This window comes from Quercus robur, chromosome 2 (genome assembly GCF_932294415.1).
Source record: "Quercus robur chromosome 2, dhQueRobu3.1, whole genome shotgun sequence".
Classification (NCBI taxonomy): domain Eukaryota; kingdom Viridiplantae; phylum Streptophyta; class Magnoliopsida; order Fagales; family Fagaceae; genus Quercus; species Quercus robur.
The window spans coordinates 80,114,476-80,134,752 of record NC_065535.1 but is presented as its reverse complement, the minus strand read 5'-3'; the positions used below and the strand labels follow the sequence as shown (position 1 = coordinate 80,134,752).

The 20,277-nt window shown below is 33.5% G+C and overlaps 2 protein-coding genes across 2 annotated transcripts; both read left to right on the top strand.

Annotated features, from left to right (window-relative positions):
• The first annotated feature begins 5,056 nt into the window (after window positions 1-5,056).
• Window positions 5,057-8,787, top strand: LOC126715238 (indole-3-pyruvate monooxygenase YUCCA2-like). Its single transcript, XM_050415746.1, has 4 exons — window positions 5,057-6,261; window positions 7,123-7,371; window positions 7,484-7,606; window positions 7,888-8,787. The coding sequence occupies exons 1-4, from the start codon at window positions 5,578-5,580 to the stop codon at window positions 8,110-8,112; spliced, it is 1,281 nt and encodes a 426-aa protein (XP_050271703.1). The 5' UTR covers window positions 5,057-5,577; the 3' UTR covers window positions 8,113-8,787.
• Window positions 8,788-19,310: 10,523 nt separating this feature from the next.
• On the top strand, window positions 19,311-20,037 carry LOC126703969 (uncharacterized). The gene is made up of 2 exons (XM_050403019.1): window positions 19,311-19,740; window positions 19,853-20,037. The coding sequence occupies exons 1-2, from the start codon at window positions 19,311-19,313 to the stop codon at window positions 20,035-20,037; spliced, it is 615 nt and encodes a 204-aa protein (XP_050258976.1).
• The last annotated feature ends 240 nt before the right edge of the window (window positions 20,038-20,277 follow it).

Genomic DNA, 20,277 nt, shown 5'->3' with positions numbered 1-20,277 from the left:
GATTAAATGTTTAGAATTATTTTTTGTACATGTTGGCAAACCGACAACAGAACATGTCTAGTCTATGTGTTGGAAAATGCTCAAAGGTGTATGTTTCAAGACTCAAGTTTGAGCTGATTGCAGAAAAGAGGAGTCAGAATCTGCCAAGCTCGATCGATTGAGAATTAGGCTCGATCGATCGAGAATCGCAGAAATCAGATTATGTAGAATTTTTAAACTAGGCCCAAGCCCATGAAAACATTTAGGGTTTCAATCTAACTTGTCCACATATAAAAGGGAAACCTTAGCCACGTTTTGCAAACTTTTGGAAGACTTGTGTGTTACTCTTTGTAAGATGTGAGAGGTTTTGTACATTCTAACTACACAAGCATCTACCGAAGTAAGATCTACAATCAAGCGGTGGTAGAACCTAGTTGCTACTACAAAGATCAACAACTGAAGGTGATCTTAAACCTTTGAGTGGGATCTCAAAGTCATAAGCGTGGGTGTTTGTGTTGCAGTAAATCTAAGAAGAGAAAGAGTCTATGGATTCGGAGTTTGCACGTGGTCGTGACAGTAAGTTACTACTTGAGGTAGCAATAGATTTAGGGTTAAATTTGATTGTAAAAACTTCAATTCTCTTATAGTGGATTTGCTTTACCTTGAGGATTGCTAGGTCAAATCCTCTCTAAATTTTTACCTTGAAATAGTTCGTTTCATTGGTTTTCTTAGGTCATCATATCATGGTGTTTTTTACTTTTCCGTTGCTGTGGATGATATGATTTATTATTGTTTAACCTAAATCTGAATAATTAACTTAAGTCATCACTTGGTTAATATATTAGGTTAAACAATTTGGTTTAAGGGGTCTAAATAGAACAAATATTTATTTATGGTTTTTTTCATTTCCATTTTGCATGCCATATTTGTAGAAAGTTTTTTATTTTATTTTATTTTATTTATAAATCTTGAACTGAATGAAACAGATACATATTTCATATTGTACATATTTTATACCGTACATTACTAATTGTTAATTACTCGCCTACATATAAATGGTATCGCATTAAAATGAAAGATCACCTATTTGGCATGGACTTAAGGGGTTGGTTAAAATTTTATTCATGCCATGGTTTTATTCGGGGTGAGTTAGAGAGACGCAACTTAGGTTGTGCCTAGTTTGATGGAAAATATTTTCAAGTTTTTCGTTGCGTTGTTGAAAATATTCCTAAAAATGTTTTTAAGTGTTTAATTGTGTTCCTGAAAATGTTAGGAAAAACATATTTTCTATTACTTTGCCTTATTTTCTCGTCTCCCAATTACATATAATATAAAAAATGAGAATTTTAGATAAAGAAAATTGTGATTTTCAGTGACCAGCAGTGGTGGCAGTCGGGGATGGTGGTTGGGTGGTTGACAGTAGGGGGTGGAGATTCAGTTGATCCGTTTTGGATGATGTGAAAAATGAAATGACTACAAATAAGTGTAAAACATTTTCCACTAAAAGTGTTTTTATTTTACGGTCAACTAGAAAACAATTTTTGGTTGACTAATAATTTTAATAGCCCTAAACACCTGCAAATGCAGAAAACATTTTCCGGAAATCAATTTCCATCTAAACAAATATAGCCTTATGCTATTTTAATTTCATTTGAGGTGAGTGAGAGAAGCAAGTTGCGCTATATATTCTGACATAGGAAAAGTTAAAAAAATAAATAAAAAAAGAGAAAAAAGAGAAAATTATTATGCTATTCAGTGCATCAGCGCGGTAGTGGGCTTCAAAAAAGTAGTGAAGTAGCATATAGAGAACAAAACAAAACCGAATCTTCTACGCACGCGACATAAGTGTATTTTGAAGGAAAAGAATCTTGGAAGAAGAAGAACCAATACGCTGTCAGTTAAATGTTTGAAGTTAAATTCAAAGCAGAAAAAACGTCCAATAAAGTGAAGAGTTTCTCCAAAATCGTGGGGCTTTAAAATGGAGAGTACTTGGTTCTCTGCCTCCAATGTACAACATAATGGGCATTGCGATGAGGCAATGGGGACATTTCACATTAGCATTAAAATAGTGTATTTCGATTGTCATTTTCTATCCCACTAAATGCTTCGAACCTGATTTGGAGAAGCCATAAATGATTGGGGAATCCAAACTTAAAAAAAGCGGAAAAGAAACAGAAACTAATCCACCATCGCGAAAGCCTCATTAGTCATTTCTCAAGTGCTTGATTCGAGAATGGTCTCTTATTAAGTTTGTGATCGGAAGCCACGGTTAGGACTCTGCACGCCACTCTCGATCACTCAACACTCTGCACGCCACTCTCGATCACTCAACATTCTATCTTGACATTCAATAAAATAGGTTCCCAAATTCTTGTGCTGTGTAGTACTATTGTTTTGCTAAATATAGTTATATTTTTGACCATAACGATTAAAGGATTCCACACCTTTATGCAATTGGAAGATCTGTGAAATCTCCAACCTTACTATCTTTTCAATTTTGGAGCATATTAGCTGTTTATATATATATATATATAGAATTCGAAAACCGAAGAAAAAAAAAAATCACATATGTCCTCACTCCTCAATTTCCATGTGCGAATGTAGAGATCAATATATATACTCAATGGGTTCGCTTGATTTTTAAGTCTCCACGCCTCCACATGTTCTTTTTCTTCTCCTACATTTTTAAATTAAAGAATACCACACCTTTTGTGGTGGGGGATTTAGAAAGAACCCCTACCATTTTATAGATAGAATATAAATATTAGGAGAATGTAATAAAAGCCTTATGATCCCCATAAGAAAAGCCTAAGTTGGGCTACAAGCCACAAAGATTAGTTTTTCCTTTTCATATTATTTGTATCAACATGTCTTTTTGAGCACTAGATTGAAATAGTTGGGGTAAGTCTTAGTCGGATCTGGGTAATGCCTTCAAGCATGTTGAGGTTTCAAAACTGAAAACGCTGTCCGATCTGTAGAACCAAAACAATTTAGCACGGTACTTTACATATAGTATATGATTACCTCTAAGCTATAAGGAGATGAGCATTCATTTGTATGCTTACTCTCTAAGATGAGATGAGGAAATTTTATTTTATAGGTTAAACTTGAAAGAAAAGGCTTGGTATGGGGTAACGTTTTAGCATTCTTGGGAATATTAAAACATTTTTAGATTTTGTTGCAAATTACACAAGAGAATTAGATGCCACTAGTGTCTAGATTCCAACTCAATCTCCTTTTTGTGGGAATGTGGATTTCCTTTAAGAAAATGTGGGTATATGCATAAAGTTACATTTTGTATAAATTAACAATTTTACCTATTCTCCAAACCCTTTAACCGATAGAAATAAAATATAAAAAATTATTATTATAATTTTACAATTTAAAAAATTGTATTATACATGTCATTTAAAAAATGTGATCCTATAATTTTTGTAGTTTATATTTTGTTTCTCATAATTTATTAGGAGGAAGGTTAAAAATAAATAAAGGACTTGATGTCGTGTTTACGAATCAAATGGTGTTTAGGGAAAAATAAATAATTCTTATAAGATTCTTTGAAATAAACCAAATATAAGCATCTCATATTCTCAGGATTTTATTAGATTCCAAATTAAATTAAACATATAAATAGTTACATTCCTAGATATTCAGATTGCTAGACACCGCATTCTCAGGAATCTAAATGCCTGGGATAATGTGGATTCCTCCGTACCAGATGTCACCTTAAGTTTTCACGTGAAAAATATAAAATTAGAGAAATTCTTCATCCATAATATTTTCACAACAAATCCAAGATGACAAGTTGTTATTGGCTGTTATTAGTGGGCAGAAAAGTAATTTCAATAGTAGGCCTAAATTAGAACCAGTAATACTCATAAAATTGTTGCATTATTGGGTTTCATTATTGAGAGAAAATAATTCGTCAAAAAAATATTGAAAGTTAGAACGATATAGAGAGGGTCTGCATGAAATATTTAGTGTGTTTAATTGGGGTGATTTTGGAGTATGGAAATTGTAGAGGAGAAAATATGTGTGATTTGTGTGTTTGGTTGGGAGGAGAAGGGGGAGGGGTGATCTTGGTGAGGTTCGAGTGTTTTCTCCCTCTCCTCCATTCCAGGTTGGCTCCTTGATTTTTTTTATGGGCACAAATTACAAACCAATCATTTTTTAAGTAATAGGGGCACGAGAGAGTAGATTTATATAAATTACATTTTCTATTCTTATTTTTGTTCCCAAAAAAACAAAAAGAGTTTTCCATTATATATATATATATATATATATAACATTCAAAGACCTTGATTTGGCAGGATGATTTTTGATAAGATTTTGGAACACATGATGTTAATTAGATTGCCTGTTCTCTATCATGAAACATCTCAATATGTGAACTTCTTTAGAGCATTCACATCATTCTTAGGAGGTTTTAGCCCTATTTAGGTTGTGTTTGAATATCGTTTATTTTGCTGAAAACTGAAAGTACTATAACAAAATCATTTTTAAATGTGTGAATAGTGCCATGAGACCCAATTTAATGTAAGTTTTGCTGAAAAAAGAGGTTTGTGGATCCTGTGAACAGTGCATGAGAACCACAGAAACACGCTTCTCCAAAAAAAAAAAAAAAAAACACAGACGCAGACGCAAAGAAGCTCTATTCAAACGGGTATTTAGTCTAAAAAACTCACTTTTGTTAGTTTAGCCATAGTACTCTCCCTATTCTATTTTAATATTATTCTCTTTTTGCTCAAATATATATTTTTTAACCCATCATAAGATTTTTTTAACCGAAAGTGTGAATAAAATAAGATTTTTATTTGGGAAATTTAGTGAAGAGTGCTCAATAGATATATCGAGACCATGAGTAGTCGAATGAAACCCTTCGAATCAGATGGTTAATGATTTTCAAGGACTAATCAGTAGGGCTAGTCTTTTCATCCAATAGATTCTCCTCAAAGTAGTGAATTTGGGATCACTCTAAACACTACCAAAATATAAATGGAACTTTGGTTGACTCTCCATGTCACGACTATCACCACACACCGTTGCCAATAGAATTCTAGGGTAGGGAAATGTCCTTTTATATCAAAATAAAATTTGTTCACTCCTCTCTCCATATATATATATATGTGTGTGTGTGAGGTTCTGTGTATGTGGGATTGTTATTGGTTAATGTTTGTTCTTTACTAACATAGAGACTCAAATGCCGTAGTTATATACTTCTCTATTTCTTTCGTATCATTACTAATTCCTTGTGTTTAAGTGAAACATCTTGCTCTAGTTCCGAGCTTCTTGCTCTCCGTTTTCTCATCCATTGAGCAAGACCCAAAAAGAAATCAAACCCACGTTTCATAAAGTGGATTACATAAGATAAACTCTCTCAAAATCACAGCCTAATCTCTACACTCACAGAGGGAGCCCGTGTTCCCGAGCTCTATTCCATGTCAAGAAAAGTGATTTCTCTTTCAAAATTAGACACCGTCTTCAGTACTTTTCTTCTTTTTCATGAAGTAGTATACTCTCCAAGGTTTGAAAAAAAGTAAGTTTCATTCTGTTTGCAAACTGAAACCTTTTCCTTTCGCTCTTTCTCACTAGCTGCATATGGCATACATGAAAGAAGTTGAAGGTAAACGAGTCCATGATCCTCTGCACGAGAAGATGGCTAAAACAAGGTGTAAATTGGTGCGAGGACCAGTCATAGTTGGGGCTGGACCTTCGGGTTTAGCTGCAGCTGCTTGTCTTAAACAAAGAGAAGTTCCAAGCTTAATCCTTGAACGAGCTGATTGCATAGCTTCCACATGGCAACACAGGGCCTATGACCGTCTTCGTCTTCACCTTCCAAAGCAATTCTGTGAGCTCCCACTCATGAAATTCCCTAAGAATTTCCCCACTTATCCAACAAAAGAAGATTTTGTTTCCTATTTACAAGACTACGCCGACCATTTTGACATACAACCCGTGTTTAACAAAACTGTGGTGAGCGCAGAGTTTGATCAAATATGTGGGTTTTGGAGGGTTACGACCACTGGCTCGGAAAAGGAAGTGACAGAATATGTGTGCCAATGGCTAATAGTTGCAACAGGAGAGAATGCTGAGGAGGTTGTGCCACAATTTGAAGGAATGAATCAATTCGATGGGACTATTGCACACACCAGCGTGTATAAGAGCGGTGAAAAGTATAGTGGAAAGAGTGTTTTGGTGGTCGGATGTGGGAATTCAGGCATGGAGGTCTGCTTGGATCTCTGCGGCAATAATGCTCGCCCGTCCCTCGTAGTCAGAGATTCGGTGAGCTTACTTAGAAACTTTTACTATGTTATAATGAGCATTTGCTTTTGATAGTGAAGGTCAATGTACAGTTACTACTAACTAGTTTCTCTTGCTCCACTAGATCCTATATAATTAATTGATAAGAAGCAAATTTAAGGTGGATTTCAGTTTGCTAAATTTATGGTGGACTTTAATTTTACTTTCATAAAACATAGAATTATTAATATTTTTGTTTGATGATAAAAAAAAAAAAAAAAAATTACTTGTTAAAATCTTTTGTCGTTTAATATACAGTATCTGAATCTTAATTCTGCTTACATAAAACATGAACTCAAGGGTAATAATTGTGAAGAGACATTACTAGTTAAAATCCTATTATATTTTTAAAAAAAATTTAAAAAAGAAAGAAAAAAAAAAAGAAAAAAAGGAAGTGAATGAACTTTTAATTTTCATCAATAAGATATCTTATATTTTGTAACTACTGTGGTGTTGACTTAGTTTTGACTGGTTTGTATTTTTGAGGGTTTTCCTCCAAAGTAAACGAAAGTCGGCCAATATAGTTACAGAATGATCTTTAAAAGGAAAGATGTCAAGCTTCTTTATTTTCTCGGTATTTGTTGGCATGCGCAACAATGTCTGTAGCCCAAAATCTTATGGCATAAAAGACTTTATGTACTTTCTTTTTTGTATAAAATTCTCAACACACTAGCTAGTGTCAGCGTTGCAGATTCTTTTTTTGATATGGAAAAATGACATGGAAACGAGCGATCGGGACTAATCAGTGGCCTCATTCTCATGCTCTATCTTTAAGCCCCCCCCACCCTCACCCTTTTTTATTCTGAGTGTGTGTTTCAAGTCTTTTTCTGAATCATGGTGCAGGTGCATGTGTTGCCCCAACAGATGCTAGGAACATCAACTTTTGGATTGTCCATGTGGTTGCTCAACTGGCTTCCCACGCGTCTTGTGGATCATTTCTTACTCCTAATGTCACGTTTGATGCTTGGTGACACTTCTCGATTTGGACTAAATCGCCCTGAGATTGGTCCTCTTGAGCTCAAGAGCAAGTCTGGCAAGACACCCGTATTGGATGTTGGAACCCTCGCTAAGATCAGAACTGGGAATATCAAGGTTCATTTTCTATTCAAATGCATCTCTATATAATATAGCTTTGTTTATAAGTTTTTCCTAACACTTTAAGCAGAGAAAGAACTATAATTCTTACCGCACTGTATATGTGTAGGTATGCAAGGCAGTAAAGCGACTAACACGCCATGCTGTGGAGTTTGTGGATGGCAAAGTGGAAAGTTTCGATGCCATCATTTTAGCTACGGGTTACAAAAGTAACGTACCTTCTTGGTTAAAGGTAAAGATGAACTTAATTCATAATAGGCTTTTTTTTTCTTTTTTTTTTTTTTTCTTTTTTTTTTTTTTTTGTAACAAAGGGATAATAAACTATATATTTTTCATATATTAAAGTCAAACTGTTTTTAAATATCAAGAAAAATAGACACCACACAATGAATATATACGAATGATTAAGAAGTGTACTTTTCTTTTAAAAATTGTAACTTATAATTGAATAATATTCTCCATGTTCATAAGATTTTTTAAGGAATATTTTATAACTTGAAATTTTAATCTCAGGAGAGTGATATGTTTTCCAACAAAGATGGGTTGCCTCGAAAACCATTTCCCAATGGATGGAAGGGCGAAGGTGGGCTGTACTCCGTGGGCTTTACCAAACGTGGCCTGCTGGGCACGTCTTTCGATGCAAGGAAAATTGCAGAAGATATAGAACCTCTTTGGAAGAGAAGTCTTATAAACTCAAAAAAAATAACATTTGCTAGTGTGATAGATTGTTTGTGGTAAGTAAAAAAGTGATGTTAGTGATGAACTCAAACAATCTGTTACACTAGCAAATGCTATATTTTTTTGAGTTTATAAGACTTCTCTTCCAAAGAGTAGGCAAGTGATGTCAGTAATGAATTCAAATGAAAACCAGTAAAAACTTGCCTACTCAACTGATGTGAAAATTGTTTTGAAATTATTTATGTATGTAACATTACTCTCTTTCTCTGTGGAAAGCTGAGACCACCTAGCTTATGGCATTCACCCGTGCATGACTGCCACAATTATGAACTGAAAAGGAGACATACTAACAAGGTTACACTTATGGACTTCCATGGAGCGCTCAACACAATGTTTGTGCTAAGAAAGTTCCCCATTTTTTTAAAGGAATTATCAAGGAAGGGGAAAAATTTTAGTAGGATATATGTGAATTCTAACTTTCCAATTACAATACACCTTGGAAAGTTGGGACAAGAAGGGGTGGGGAAAAATTCATGGTTTCAATGGGGTATATATGTACATTATCATTTTTCTTTACTTAGGTAAATTTTTGAGAGATGGAGTGGGGTGTTTTACAATTTCAGTAAACTTTTAGTGTTGCGGGTTATAAACTATATTATTTCAATTGGATTTGTGGTTAGTGTATAGTAAATAAGTTGTTTCTATCAATTGTACCTTGTATTATTGGTTCTCCAATGTGTTGTCCATGTTGTAGCTCTCATGACTAGAGTACCATATAAACATATCAATCTAATATGTGCTGAATGAACTATCAAATGAATTGACATTCACACCTAACTTAACTTAAAGCTAGTGACTAGGGACCATCATATATCTTACTTTGTGGAAAACAAAATGAAAAAGTGCTTCAAAAGAAAAGAAAAAGAAAGCAAAAGAAAAATCTTCTAGGCGTTGTAAAGGTCCCATGAAGATGAAGTGGCCCTCATCAGGTTCTCTTCGTATCTCTGCAGATTATCTTTCCAATGATTTAAATGCTATATGATTTGCATTAATCTTAACTCTCATTGCCCTATTTCTTGGCCTTTTGTCTTTTCTATATATCCTCATCACTAACTCGGACCACCATCGTTTATTGAAGATCTATACAATCTCCACCACAACTTGAACCCTGTAAACACTCGTATGGGGGTCCGATATATTTATGAGTTATGACATATTTTTTCAATAGAGAAAGTCATATCCATAACCAATTATTGAAAAGATGCCTGGCAAAGAGTGGATGATCAAGTCTTTTAGTACCACACCAATTTAATATACAGATTTTCATAAAGAGCTCTAACAAAGAGTGAAGGTTTGTTAGGCAGATTTGCAAATATACATTTCTGTGATCATTTTTTATGAACATAGATCCTGCAATTTACCAAATTGCTAATATATGAACGTACGTAACATTTTGTTGAGTTGATACGCCCGTCCTTGAATTAGGATTTTTTTTGTCCTTTTTGGTAAAATATATTTGATGTTACGTCCCATAGTGAATTAGGCATGTGGCAACAATTACACACTTAAAAAGTTTTCACCTTACAAGCATACAGTGAGAAATTGAAAAGCAGCAACAACTTAACTGAAATATTAAAATAAAATCCAAAACAGTCTTCAAGTATCAATGAAAAAAAGAAAATTCAAAACCTTAGGTGCTTAAAATACTAAACAACAGAAATACTAGATAAATACAAGATGTCTGATCTTATTTCAAAATTCGAAAACTCCTATCAAGTGCACAATCACATTGAAATAGGGGCAGTTCCACATTGAAGCCAGGGTGGTCACAGGACCACCTTGACTTGAAAAAAAATTCATTATTATATATAAATTTTAAAATTTTAATGATCTTTTTACCTTAAAATTTTTTAGGCCTAAGTGCCTAACATAATTAAACTTTCGACAAACTTTGGCAAAAAATATAGTTGAAGACTAAGGCTACAAGTTCATTTAAATTTTTTTATTAAATGTAAATTTTGAGAAATCCACTATTGGATTACATTTTCTTATTGTATTCTTCATACTTAAGATATTTCAATAAAATCAAATATCAATAGTTATGTCATCAATTAAATGTTTAAATTTTGAATTTTTGTAGTCTAAAATTATACATAAAAAATAAGTTTATAGATCAAATAATAAAAAACATCCGATTGACATGAAATTTAACATGAGTTTTAAAAATATAAAGAACATGCAATTCGACGGTTAGATTTTCAAAATATATAACCATCTTAATTTGTTTAGTGATGATTGTAGCCTTAGGCTACAACTAAGTTTGTAACCAGACTTTATCCTTAAATTTTGGTTCCTTTAACAATATATTAGGCCATTACAAACAAAAAGAAAAATGGGCCAAGAAAAATTTTATTGAACTAAAATTTTGAAAGAGATGTAGTCCACAACATTAATAATGAGACTATCATGCAATGATTTCAAAATAAAAAAGCTAGTAGAAGGAAATTGTAAGACTTTATATATTTGCTTGTGTCTTTTTTTTTTTTTTTGTCAATATATGAAGTTATTTTTATTATTAGATTTTGTGTAATTTAAGTTTTATAATGATGATTAATCCTGAAAACTTGGAGCCACCATTGCAATGAAAGTTAAAAAACTTGCTACTCTTCGTAATCTAAAACAAAAAGATATGAAATGGGATGAGTTTGACAACTCCTTAAATATCCAATTTCCTAACTATTTAGATCAATTATACTATAAAATATAAGCAATTTTCAAAATCATTGTAAAACTCATAGGCTTGGCAACATCATTCAATATATCAATACTTTTCAATGAAATAAATACCAAATCTCATCTGATTTTCAAAAGTCATACATATACTAAATTCATATACTTATAATTTAAGCAAATTTTGTCATGCTCTATCCACTTGACTTTGTCCAGTCTAGAATTACGCGTTTGTTTGTAATTTTCCACCGAAGGAACTACTGCTTATGCCAATATTTACCCCCTTTGACAGGGTCTAAAACATAAATTGTATAATAAATTTTTAAACATATTTAATATTGTTCAATTCATATTCAATGTCACATTCAAAATATCAAAATTTATTAAAATATTTCATTCAATTTTACACAACTTCCACATGTTTGATCCTATCTTGAAAAATTATAATTTTTTAATACGTACGCCAATATATATACTTACAATTATTTGAGTGAGGCATAAAATATAGGTCATTTCTTAAAGCAGGTGAAATATTGAGTCAGTTTTTACAAAAAACATTATTTCCAACAATTTTATAATACTAAATATTTAGGGAAACTCAAATACTCCTTTCAAACTCTTCTAATAAAATTCTCCAAACTTAACCTAAAATCAATCGTAAATTAATTCTATTACTCAGGGGGTGTCCAACGTACTATACCTGGTTGTTCTAAAGTCTTCTCAATGATATATGATCATTCCTAAAGTTTTTTAAAAATGAAAATGTCGATTACTAACACAAAAAACTACCCAAATCTACTAATAATAAATCCCTAATTAATAAAGAAAAATTCAAAAATCAAGAGTTATATTTAGATCTACAAGGATTCAATCAAAACCCATTCTCAATGGCTATCTATCCCGTGAAAATTTCCAAAGATCAACAAAACTTAATCAAAACCTAGCTAGGGTCTAATTATTTTTAATTATTAGATCAGTAGTTAAAACTAAATCTACGAAGCTTACCTCAAGAATCATAAGTCTCCTTTTCTTTTTGGAATCCTTCGACAGTCTTTGAAAAAAAAAAAAAAAAAACCCTATTTTTTTCTGTTGTTTTTTCCTTTGGATATGGATGTTACAATTGGTATATAGCAAAACTGCATATTTATAACCTAAAGAACTAATAAGAAATAAATAAAAAAAGAGACTAAAGTTATATGCAATGATGTAATGTACTGTTTCATCCGTTCATGCAAAAGGATAATGGAAGTGTAAGTTTGAGCCTAGAGATTTTTTTTTTTTTTGGTGGGATTTATTCCGACCGAATAGATCGGCTTGATGAACATATACAAATCAAATCTTTGGCTTCAGAATAAAGACAGTAAACTGGAGCGAGAGAGAGAGACTCTATCAACGTCAAAAGGTTTCACTTCCAAATCCCGCTTAGGACCAGCAATGGTGGCCTACTAATAATTGCCTGGCCCCACCCCCCCCCCCCCCCCCCCCCCCCCTCCCCCCAATCAAATCTCATAATGCCACCTTAACGGCCCTTCACCGACCATCTTCTTTTCATTATTACTTTATTTTTTCTTTTAAAAATAAACACACACGCACGCAAAAAAAGAGCAAAGAGAGAAGGGACGTGATTTTAATATAATAATATACTGTATTAAAAACTCTGATAAAAAGAAATAATAACTTCTAAAGCTTTCTATAAAAATAAAAATAAAAAAAAACTTCTAAAGAATGATGAGATAAGTTATATTATATATAACACTTTCTTAAAGACACATACACACAAAAGAAGAGGAGATAAAATTTTATTATTATTATTTTCATATATATATATAGATGGATAGATACAATAGAGTTTTAATATATAATATCTATTCCATAATGATGAGTCTTTTTTATTATGTTAAGATAACATCAATAATTTTTAATGTGTGGTATAGACAAAATTTAAACTCCAAATCTCTTTCGATGATAAAAGATTTTATTATTTAAATTAAATATATCCTACTTCATTATTACTATTGCATTTTTTTTTTTTAAGAAAAACTTTAAGATCATAATATGGACCCAAAGACTAAGATAATATTACAATTTACTCTCTTTTGGGCTGGTGCATGTTTTGCCTTCTCCCACTAACATCTCTTCATTTATGGGTAATTAGTCATAAAAAGTTTAATTAATTAATTCCCAAATATGCCTAGCCTGGCAAGTTGGACCAATGTGTGTGCCATTTTCTCCTACCCAATATTTGTTAATAGTCTTAAAGAAAGAATTATACAGCTAGTGGTTCTAAGGTTTCAAGGGTACTCTAGCTGTTCAATATATTCTCTATATGAGGCTCAACGCCTCAACCACCTTTGAGTTGCCCTACAAATTAAGAAAACCTAACATGGTCCAGATAGCACATGATAACGTCGCCGACATTGCACAAGTCGCAACCCGATGCAACTTTCACTGCAATCAGGGCCGGCTCAATGAATTTGGGGGCCCTAGGCGAAAGCTTTAAATATGGGGCCTTTTATCATATTTAATTATAAAGTCATATATTTTTTTCAATTAAAATTTATTTTTCTTGCTTTTTGAGAGGCAAAATTACTAATTAAATTTTTGCATTCAAGTTCCGCTAACATTTCCTTTTCAATTGATAATATGGCTAATCCACTTAATCTTTCTTGTGACACAGTTGATCTTAAATAGGATTTTATTAATTTTAATTTTGAAAAACTTATTTTTGTGGAAGCAACTGTAACAGGTATAGTTAGTAATATTCTGAAAGTAATATATGCATTTGGAAAAGATTCTAGCCTCTTTATATAATTTAGTACATTAATTGGAGAGTTTTCATTTATTTGCAAAACTTCATTTAAAAATTTTAGTTCTGAAAATAAATCTAAGTAATCAATATCAGAATAAGTTTTATGTGTGAGAAAACATTCAAGATTAAGACAAATTTTTTTCAAACTATACAATTTTTTTATGGGATATTATATAATATTATATAATATATTATTACTATTTGGGGGCCTCTTTATCAGTGGGGGCCTTAGGCCACTGCCTAAGTGGCCTATAGTTTCAGCCGACCCTGACTGCAATGTACGGACACATGCTGCACATGCTACTGTATCATTTGGACCATTTAATTGAAAATTTTACTGCATTTATTGTACGTGGTCCAAAAATTGATTGCAGTAACTGTCCGATTGGGGAATTACACATTTTCTATAGCTGGACCATTTGCCATAAGTTCAAGTTGAAATACACAACCGCTAAGGTGGCTTTGGGTAAGATTGTGATATTCCAATTACTTTCATTTAAAAGTTCAGAATGTCATTTCAAAAAGTTCAAAATGTCATCTCTTGTGAATGCTACATTTTCGTGATGTTTTTGATTGGTTGTCAACGGATTGAAGGAGATTTTTGGAGGAAGGTGATCCTATTAAAGAACAAAAGGATGCAATCATTACTGTGTAAAATTAAAGTACAGACTTTGCTTCGCACAACTTAAAGTATATTCCTCTATGTTAGGGTCATATTTTTATAAAATTGTCATATTTTATGACAAAAACTGAAAATAGGAATCTTGACACCTGTCTTGATACCTCTATTTATCGAGAATTAATGAGGCTCGACACCTTTTGATATCTCTTAATCTATCAAGCTTTGCAAATCCAGAAATCTCAGACTTGTTTTTTGGTCCATGATGACTTGGCTTTTCTAGAGCTTCATTTTCTAACCTACTAAATGATATAAAAGCTTTATTTTACTGTCGTCATCATACATAGAGACTCATGCAGAGAATCTACATGCTTTTTGTGAAGCTGCTGTGTACATATGCACTTTAGGGTTTTGTAACCAATTTGACTTCAATTCTACAAGTATGTAGTGAAAAACTTTGCATCCATCAATAAACTTCAAGTTACTGGGAGTTAGTCAGAAATTGAAGATATGTGCAATTGAAAAAGTCTCTACAAGATCAAGTCTAATTGGAGATTAGTGTAAGGATTCAACTATAGGTTGGTATTTTGGGATTCCTTATACATATAACCGTTTGTTCTTGATTAGTAGATTCTTGGGAGTGATGACCTGAAATTCACTCGGTTGTGTTTTTGCCTTGTAAAGGTTTTCTCCATTAGTCAACAAATCATTGTGTTAAATTTAATTTCTGTTGCATTCTAGATTACATTTTTGATTTGTTTGTGTTTCATGTTGTTGATATCGTATTTTGTTTGACCTCAATTTACGTGTCAAAATAAAAAAAAAAATTGAAAAATTTGCAAAATCATGAATTTCAAGACCAAAAAGGGTAAAAATAAATACAATATGATTGGACGGTGAATCAAAAAGTCACAACATTTGAAAAAGTCATTTTACAGCGATAAAGGCCAATATCCTAACCGGTTATGGTTAAAAAGTTGACTTTTTGATCCGACCATTGGATTATGTTGAATTTTAGACCATTTAGTAGGGCATATTTTTCCCTTCGATACAACGGTTTACGAGCTAAAATTAGAGTTAAAATGGATAAGATATCACAAAAATACTGAAAACCCTAATACAAACCTTCACTTTTTTTAAAGGAAAAACTAGTAGTTTTTCACCTTACTTTGCGCAATAAACTATACCAATTGGGCAAGAACCAGAATGTGCGAGTTGGACCATCTTGAAGAACAAGGTCTTAACTAATTTTCTTCAAAAGGGATCGACAATATCTGCTTCGGATTGAAAGATATGAATTTTTTAAGGAAAAACATCACAGAATTTTTCAACACTGTGTCACCTTCCTTCCAAGCGCAATATCTCAACAACCATAGCTCCAAATCAAACGAGGCCAAAACCGTTGGAAACTAGACATCCAGAACTTTCCATACATACAAAATATGAAGAAAACGGAGCTATAAAATGTCTCCAAATAGCAGCATGAAGATCAGGCCAGAAATCAGAAAAAGACGAAAAAAGATGGATGAGGTGACAAAAATGGGAGGCTAGCATTAGTGTATCAGGATACACTAATGCTAGCCGCCCCTTGCCATGGGCGACTAGCACTAGTGTATCCGGATACACCAATGATAGCCTTCCATTTTCTCACCACTCCTATAAATTACCCACCCCCCACCCCCCCCCCCCCCCAATTTTTGTGAAAAATATGAAGAAAAAGTGTGGAAAAAGAAGAAGAAGAAGAAGAAGAAGAAGAGAAATAGAGAGAAAAAAGTGAGGAAAATTCAAAAAATGTGAGAAAATTCTGAAAAAATAGCTTTAGAAATTTAAAAAAAAAAAAAAAAAAACTCTCTCTTTCCTCTCTCTCCCTCTAGGAAACCCTACAAAAAAAAAGCCTCATCCATTTTTTGTTGTTGTTATAACTAAACCCATCCCACCCCTTTATTATCTTGTAAACTTCATTTCTACATATATATATATATATATATATATATATATATATATAAATCATTTCTTTTACTTTGCTTGTTGTTCATAGTTACTTTATTTTTACTATGCTCTTGTACATATTGTGTATATACCTATCTCTTATTTCAATATTCATATTATTGTTATTGGTTTATATTATTATGTTTGTATCCCTAGATGGGTATTGAACCATCTCCTAGGCTATGTATGGGAAGTACCCTTAGGGGGAAGAAATCTCATCCCACCTAGGCATCTAGGGATTTTACTATTAATGCTTTTATTTTATGTCATCCCATTTACTTTCAAGTAATCCCAATCCCCATTATTTTGCGTCATCCCATTTACTTTCAAGCAATTCCCATCCCCTTTTATTTTATGTCATCCCTTTAATTTCTTTCAAATTCCTTCTCCCGCTTTACTTTATTGCTCTTTTATATATATATATATATATATAGACACTTAAAAAAAAAGATTTTCTATCATCCCTCTTAAATGGTTTTTTAAACCTCAAATAAAGTGCAATATGGGTATGTCTCATAGGAATGGTTGATGGCTTAGAACTCTCATTTCCTTATGTTGAAGGACCCATAAGGCTTGAAAGAGATTAAAATCTATTTAAGAGGGACATATAAAAAAAAAAAAAAAAAAAAAAAAAAAAAAAAAAAAAAAAAACTTTCAAATCAATCTTTACAATATTTCAGCCCTCTATTTTAATGCTTTTTACTATTATATCATTTAAATCTCAACTCTTTACATTTTTGTCAGTTAAATTTCTGCACTTTACTTTCCTTGCAATTTATTTTTTGCACTTTATTATTGTTGTTTATTTACATTTCTCATTATTATCTTTTCCCACCTTTTTTTTTCTAAAAAGAAAAAGAGTCTTTTTAAAAGGAATGTTTTTCCCTTTTTCTTCTTAAAAGTTTTCAAAAAAAAAAAAAAAACACAATTTTTTTTTAAAAAATGCCTTTCCTCTTCAAAAAAAAAAAAAAGAAAAAAAAAAGAAAAAAAAAAAGAAGGAAACCCGGTATCTTCTTCTTCTTCTTTTTTCTTTTTTTATTTATTTATTTATTTATTTATTTATTTTTATACAAAAAACTGTATTTTTAGGGAAATCTGAAACCCATTTTTCAAAATAAAAAATCGTTTTCAAAAATAAAAAATATGTTTTCAAAACAAAAAAAAAAATCCCGTTTTCTAAAACTGTTTTCAAATAAAACAAATCTGCTTTCTAAAACTTTTTTCAAAATAAAAAACCTGTTTTCTAAAACTGTTAAAAAAAAAAAAAACTGTTTTCAAAAAAAAATGAAAATCTGATTTTTTTTTTTTTTTTTTAAAGGGGGAACCCAAAACTTTTTTTCAAAAAAAATATAATAAGTTTTTTCAAAGATGCTTTTCCAAAAATGTTTTCAAAAGAGCTTTTACAAAATGTTTTTCAAAAACGTTCTCAAAAAAACACTTTTACCACGTTAAAAATTGTTTTCGAATAAGTTTTTTTTTAAGTTTTTTCTTTTTCCCTCCTAGGAAAGCCAAATTTTTGCCCAAAAAAAAAGGAAATATTTTCCAAAATAAATGTGTTTTACCACGTTGGAGTTCGAAAAAATAATAAGATAAAAAAAAGTTTTTTTTTTTTCTCGAAAATGTCCCATTAAAATCTTTTCAAAAAAGAAAAAAGAAAAAAAGTCTCTTTTCAAAATAATAATTTTAAGCTGTAACTTTTTATTTCAAACATTTTTTTTAGAATAGTTGTAAGGATTTGTGTTCAAGACTCATTCTCTTGAGCCTTGGAACCCCCTTTAAGCTAACATTGTCCCTACCATTTTTTGGCACTAATTAGTTTTCTTTGTCATCTTTTTTTGCATGATAAAAAAAAAAAAAAAAAAAAAAAAAAAAAAAAAAGAGAAAATTATGGATGATGAAGAGGGTAAAAATCTAGGTTGACGGATCTTCATGAAGTGGGCTTGACGGATCCATGTTCGAGGACTGATAGAGGGCGAGCCCAATTGTGCAAAGGCCTGTTATGGACAGATCCTGCATAAACAGATGCAACAGGAACGGATCAAGCACCCACGTGACAGCTAGAAACCCTAGATGGAAATACTTGCGACACATACTTAACCATCATAGGATCCCAAGGTAAATAGGAACCCTAGCACAAAGAGGATTCTGGAAGATGCGCGCATTAATGAATATCTTCTCTACAAGGAAATGTCTTGTCCATCACGTTTGGGACTATTCAAGAGGATTCCTATAAGGAAAAGACTTTTACACCAAGGAGGAGAAGTCAATCTTCTACTACTCTAAAAGCCCAAATACCCTCACAAATCAAGGTACGCATAATTTACCCTTTTCTAGTACTCTAAAGTTATGAGAATAGTTTTAACTTGACCTTCGGAGGGTATTCGGTCAGCACCACACCGGTGCTCTCTGTTAGGTCTTCTTTCTTTGCTGTGCAGGTATCGTTACGAGCGTGCGAAGATCATGTGGCTTACTGGTGATATTTACGACATCATCAGTTGGCGCTGGGGAAAAGCACGAGACTTATAAGCCATAACAAACGCTTCCTGGACTAAGAGTTGCATGGTTCTTACTCCCTCGATGGCGACTACCACTAATAACATTCAGGGAGACGAGCCACGCCTGACCGCTCTCGAGAGACAAGTACAAACCCTAACTGCGGCCGTGGAGCGCCTCACTAGATAAAACCAAACCCTAGAAGAACAATTGCGACAGAAGAACACGGCGATGGGAAACCAAGAGGAAGATTAAGAAGGTGCCAGTGTTGATCACAGGAACCAGGAGGGATTGGAAGGTAGCAACGCCCCGAATAGACCAAATGCGAGCCGGCCATTCCTTGCTGATACGGCCCCGCCCCACATCGTCGAGGAGACGCAGATGATGAAAGAACGGATGGAGTGTATGATGAGCGCGCTCAAGGGAAGAGTCTCCAGTGATCTTGACGACTTGGTCAACCAAACTGATTCACCCTTCACCACATCCGTCAATTCCTTTCCTCTACCACCGAAGGTTCGAATGCCGCAGGTGGAGAACTATAACGGAAACAAGGACCCTTTGGATCACTTGGAGTCTTTCAAGACCCTGATGCACCTCTAGGGGATACCAGATGAGATCATGTGTAGGGCCTTCCCCACCACGCTCAAGGGCCTCGCAAGGATATGGTTCAACAGGCTGACACCCAACTCCATTTGTTCCTTCAAGGAGCTAAGTGCCCAATTTGCATCGCACTTCATCGGGGGACACAAGTATAAAAATTCTACGGCATGTCTGATGAACATAAAGCAGCGGGAAGACGAGATGCTGAGGTCCTACATAACTCGGTTCAACAAGGAAGCCCTCTCAATTGATGAAGCGAACGACAAAATACTTGTAGCAGCATTCACTAATGGGTTACGGAAGGGTAAGTTCCTATTTTCGTTATACAAGAATGACCCAAAGACCATGTCGGATGTGCTTTACAGGGCCACCAAATATATGAACACAGAAGACGCACTACTGGCTCGTGAGGAAAAGCCCAGAAAAAGGGAACAGCAGGAGGACACATGTTAGGATAGGGGGCGAAAGATGGCTAGAATTGGAGAACAACGGGATGATAGACGTTGCAAACCCCCCTACTGGGAGGTTCACTAGCTTTACCCCATTAACTACCCCAATAGATCAGGTCTTAATGCAGATCAAAGACGAAGGAACTCTGACGTTCCCCAACAAGCTGAAGGGAGATCCCAATAAGAGGCCAAGGGACAAGTACTACCGCTTCCATCGAGACCACGGGCACGACACAGCTAACTGCTACGATCTGAAACAGCAGATAGAGGCTTTTATAAGACAAGGGAAGCTATAGAATTTCGTTAGCAAGAAGAGAATGGATCCACCCCAAGAGCAGGCTGTGCAATGGGAGAATGAGTGCCCAAGGCCACCCATTGGAGACATAAGGATGATCGTAGGGGGCATGACAACTTCTGGATTGTCCAAAAAAGCCCGGAAGACCTACCTGAGAATAGTCAAGAACGTCCAGCTTATGGGCGCCATACCCAAGATGGCACGGATTGACAATCCCATCATTAGATTCTCAGAAGAAGAT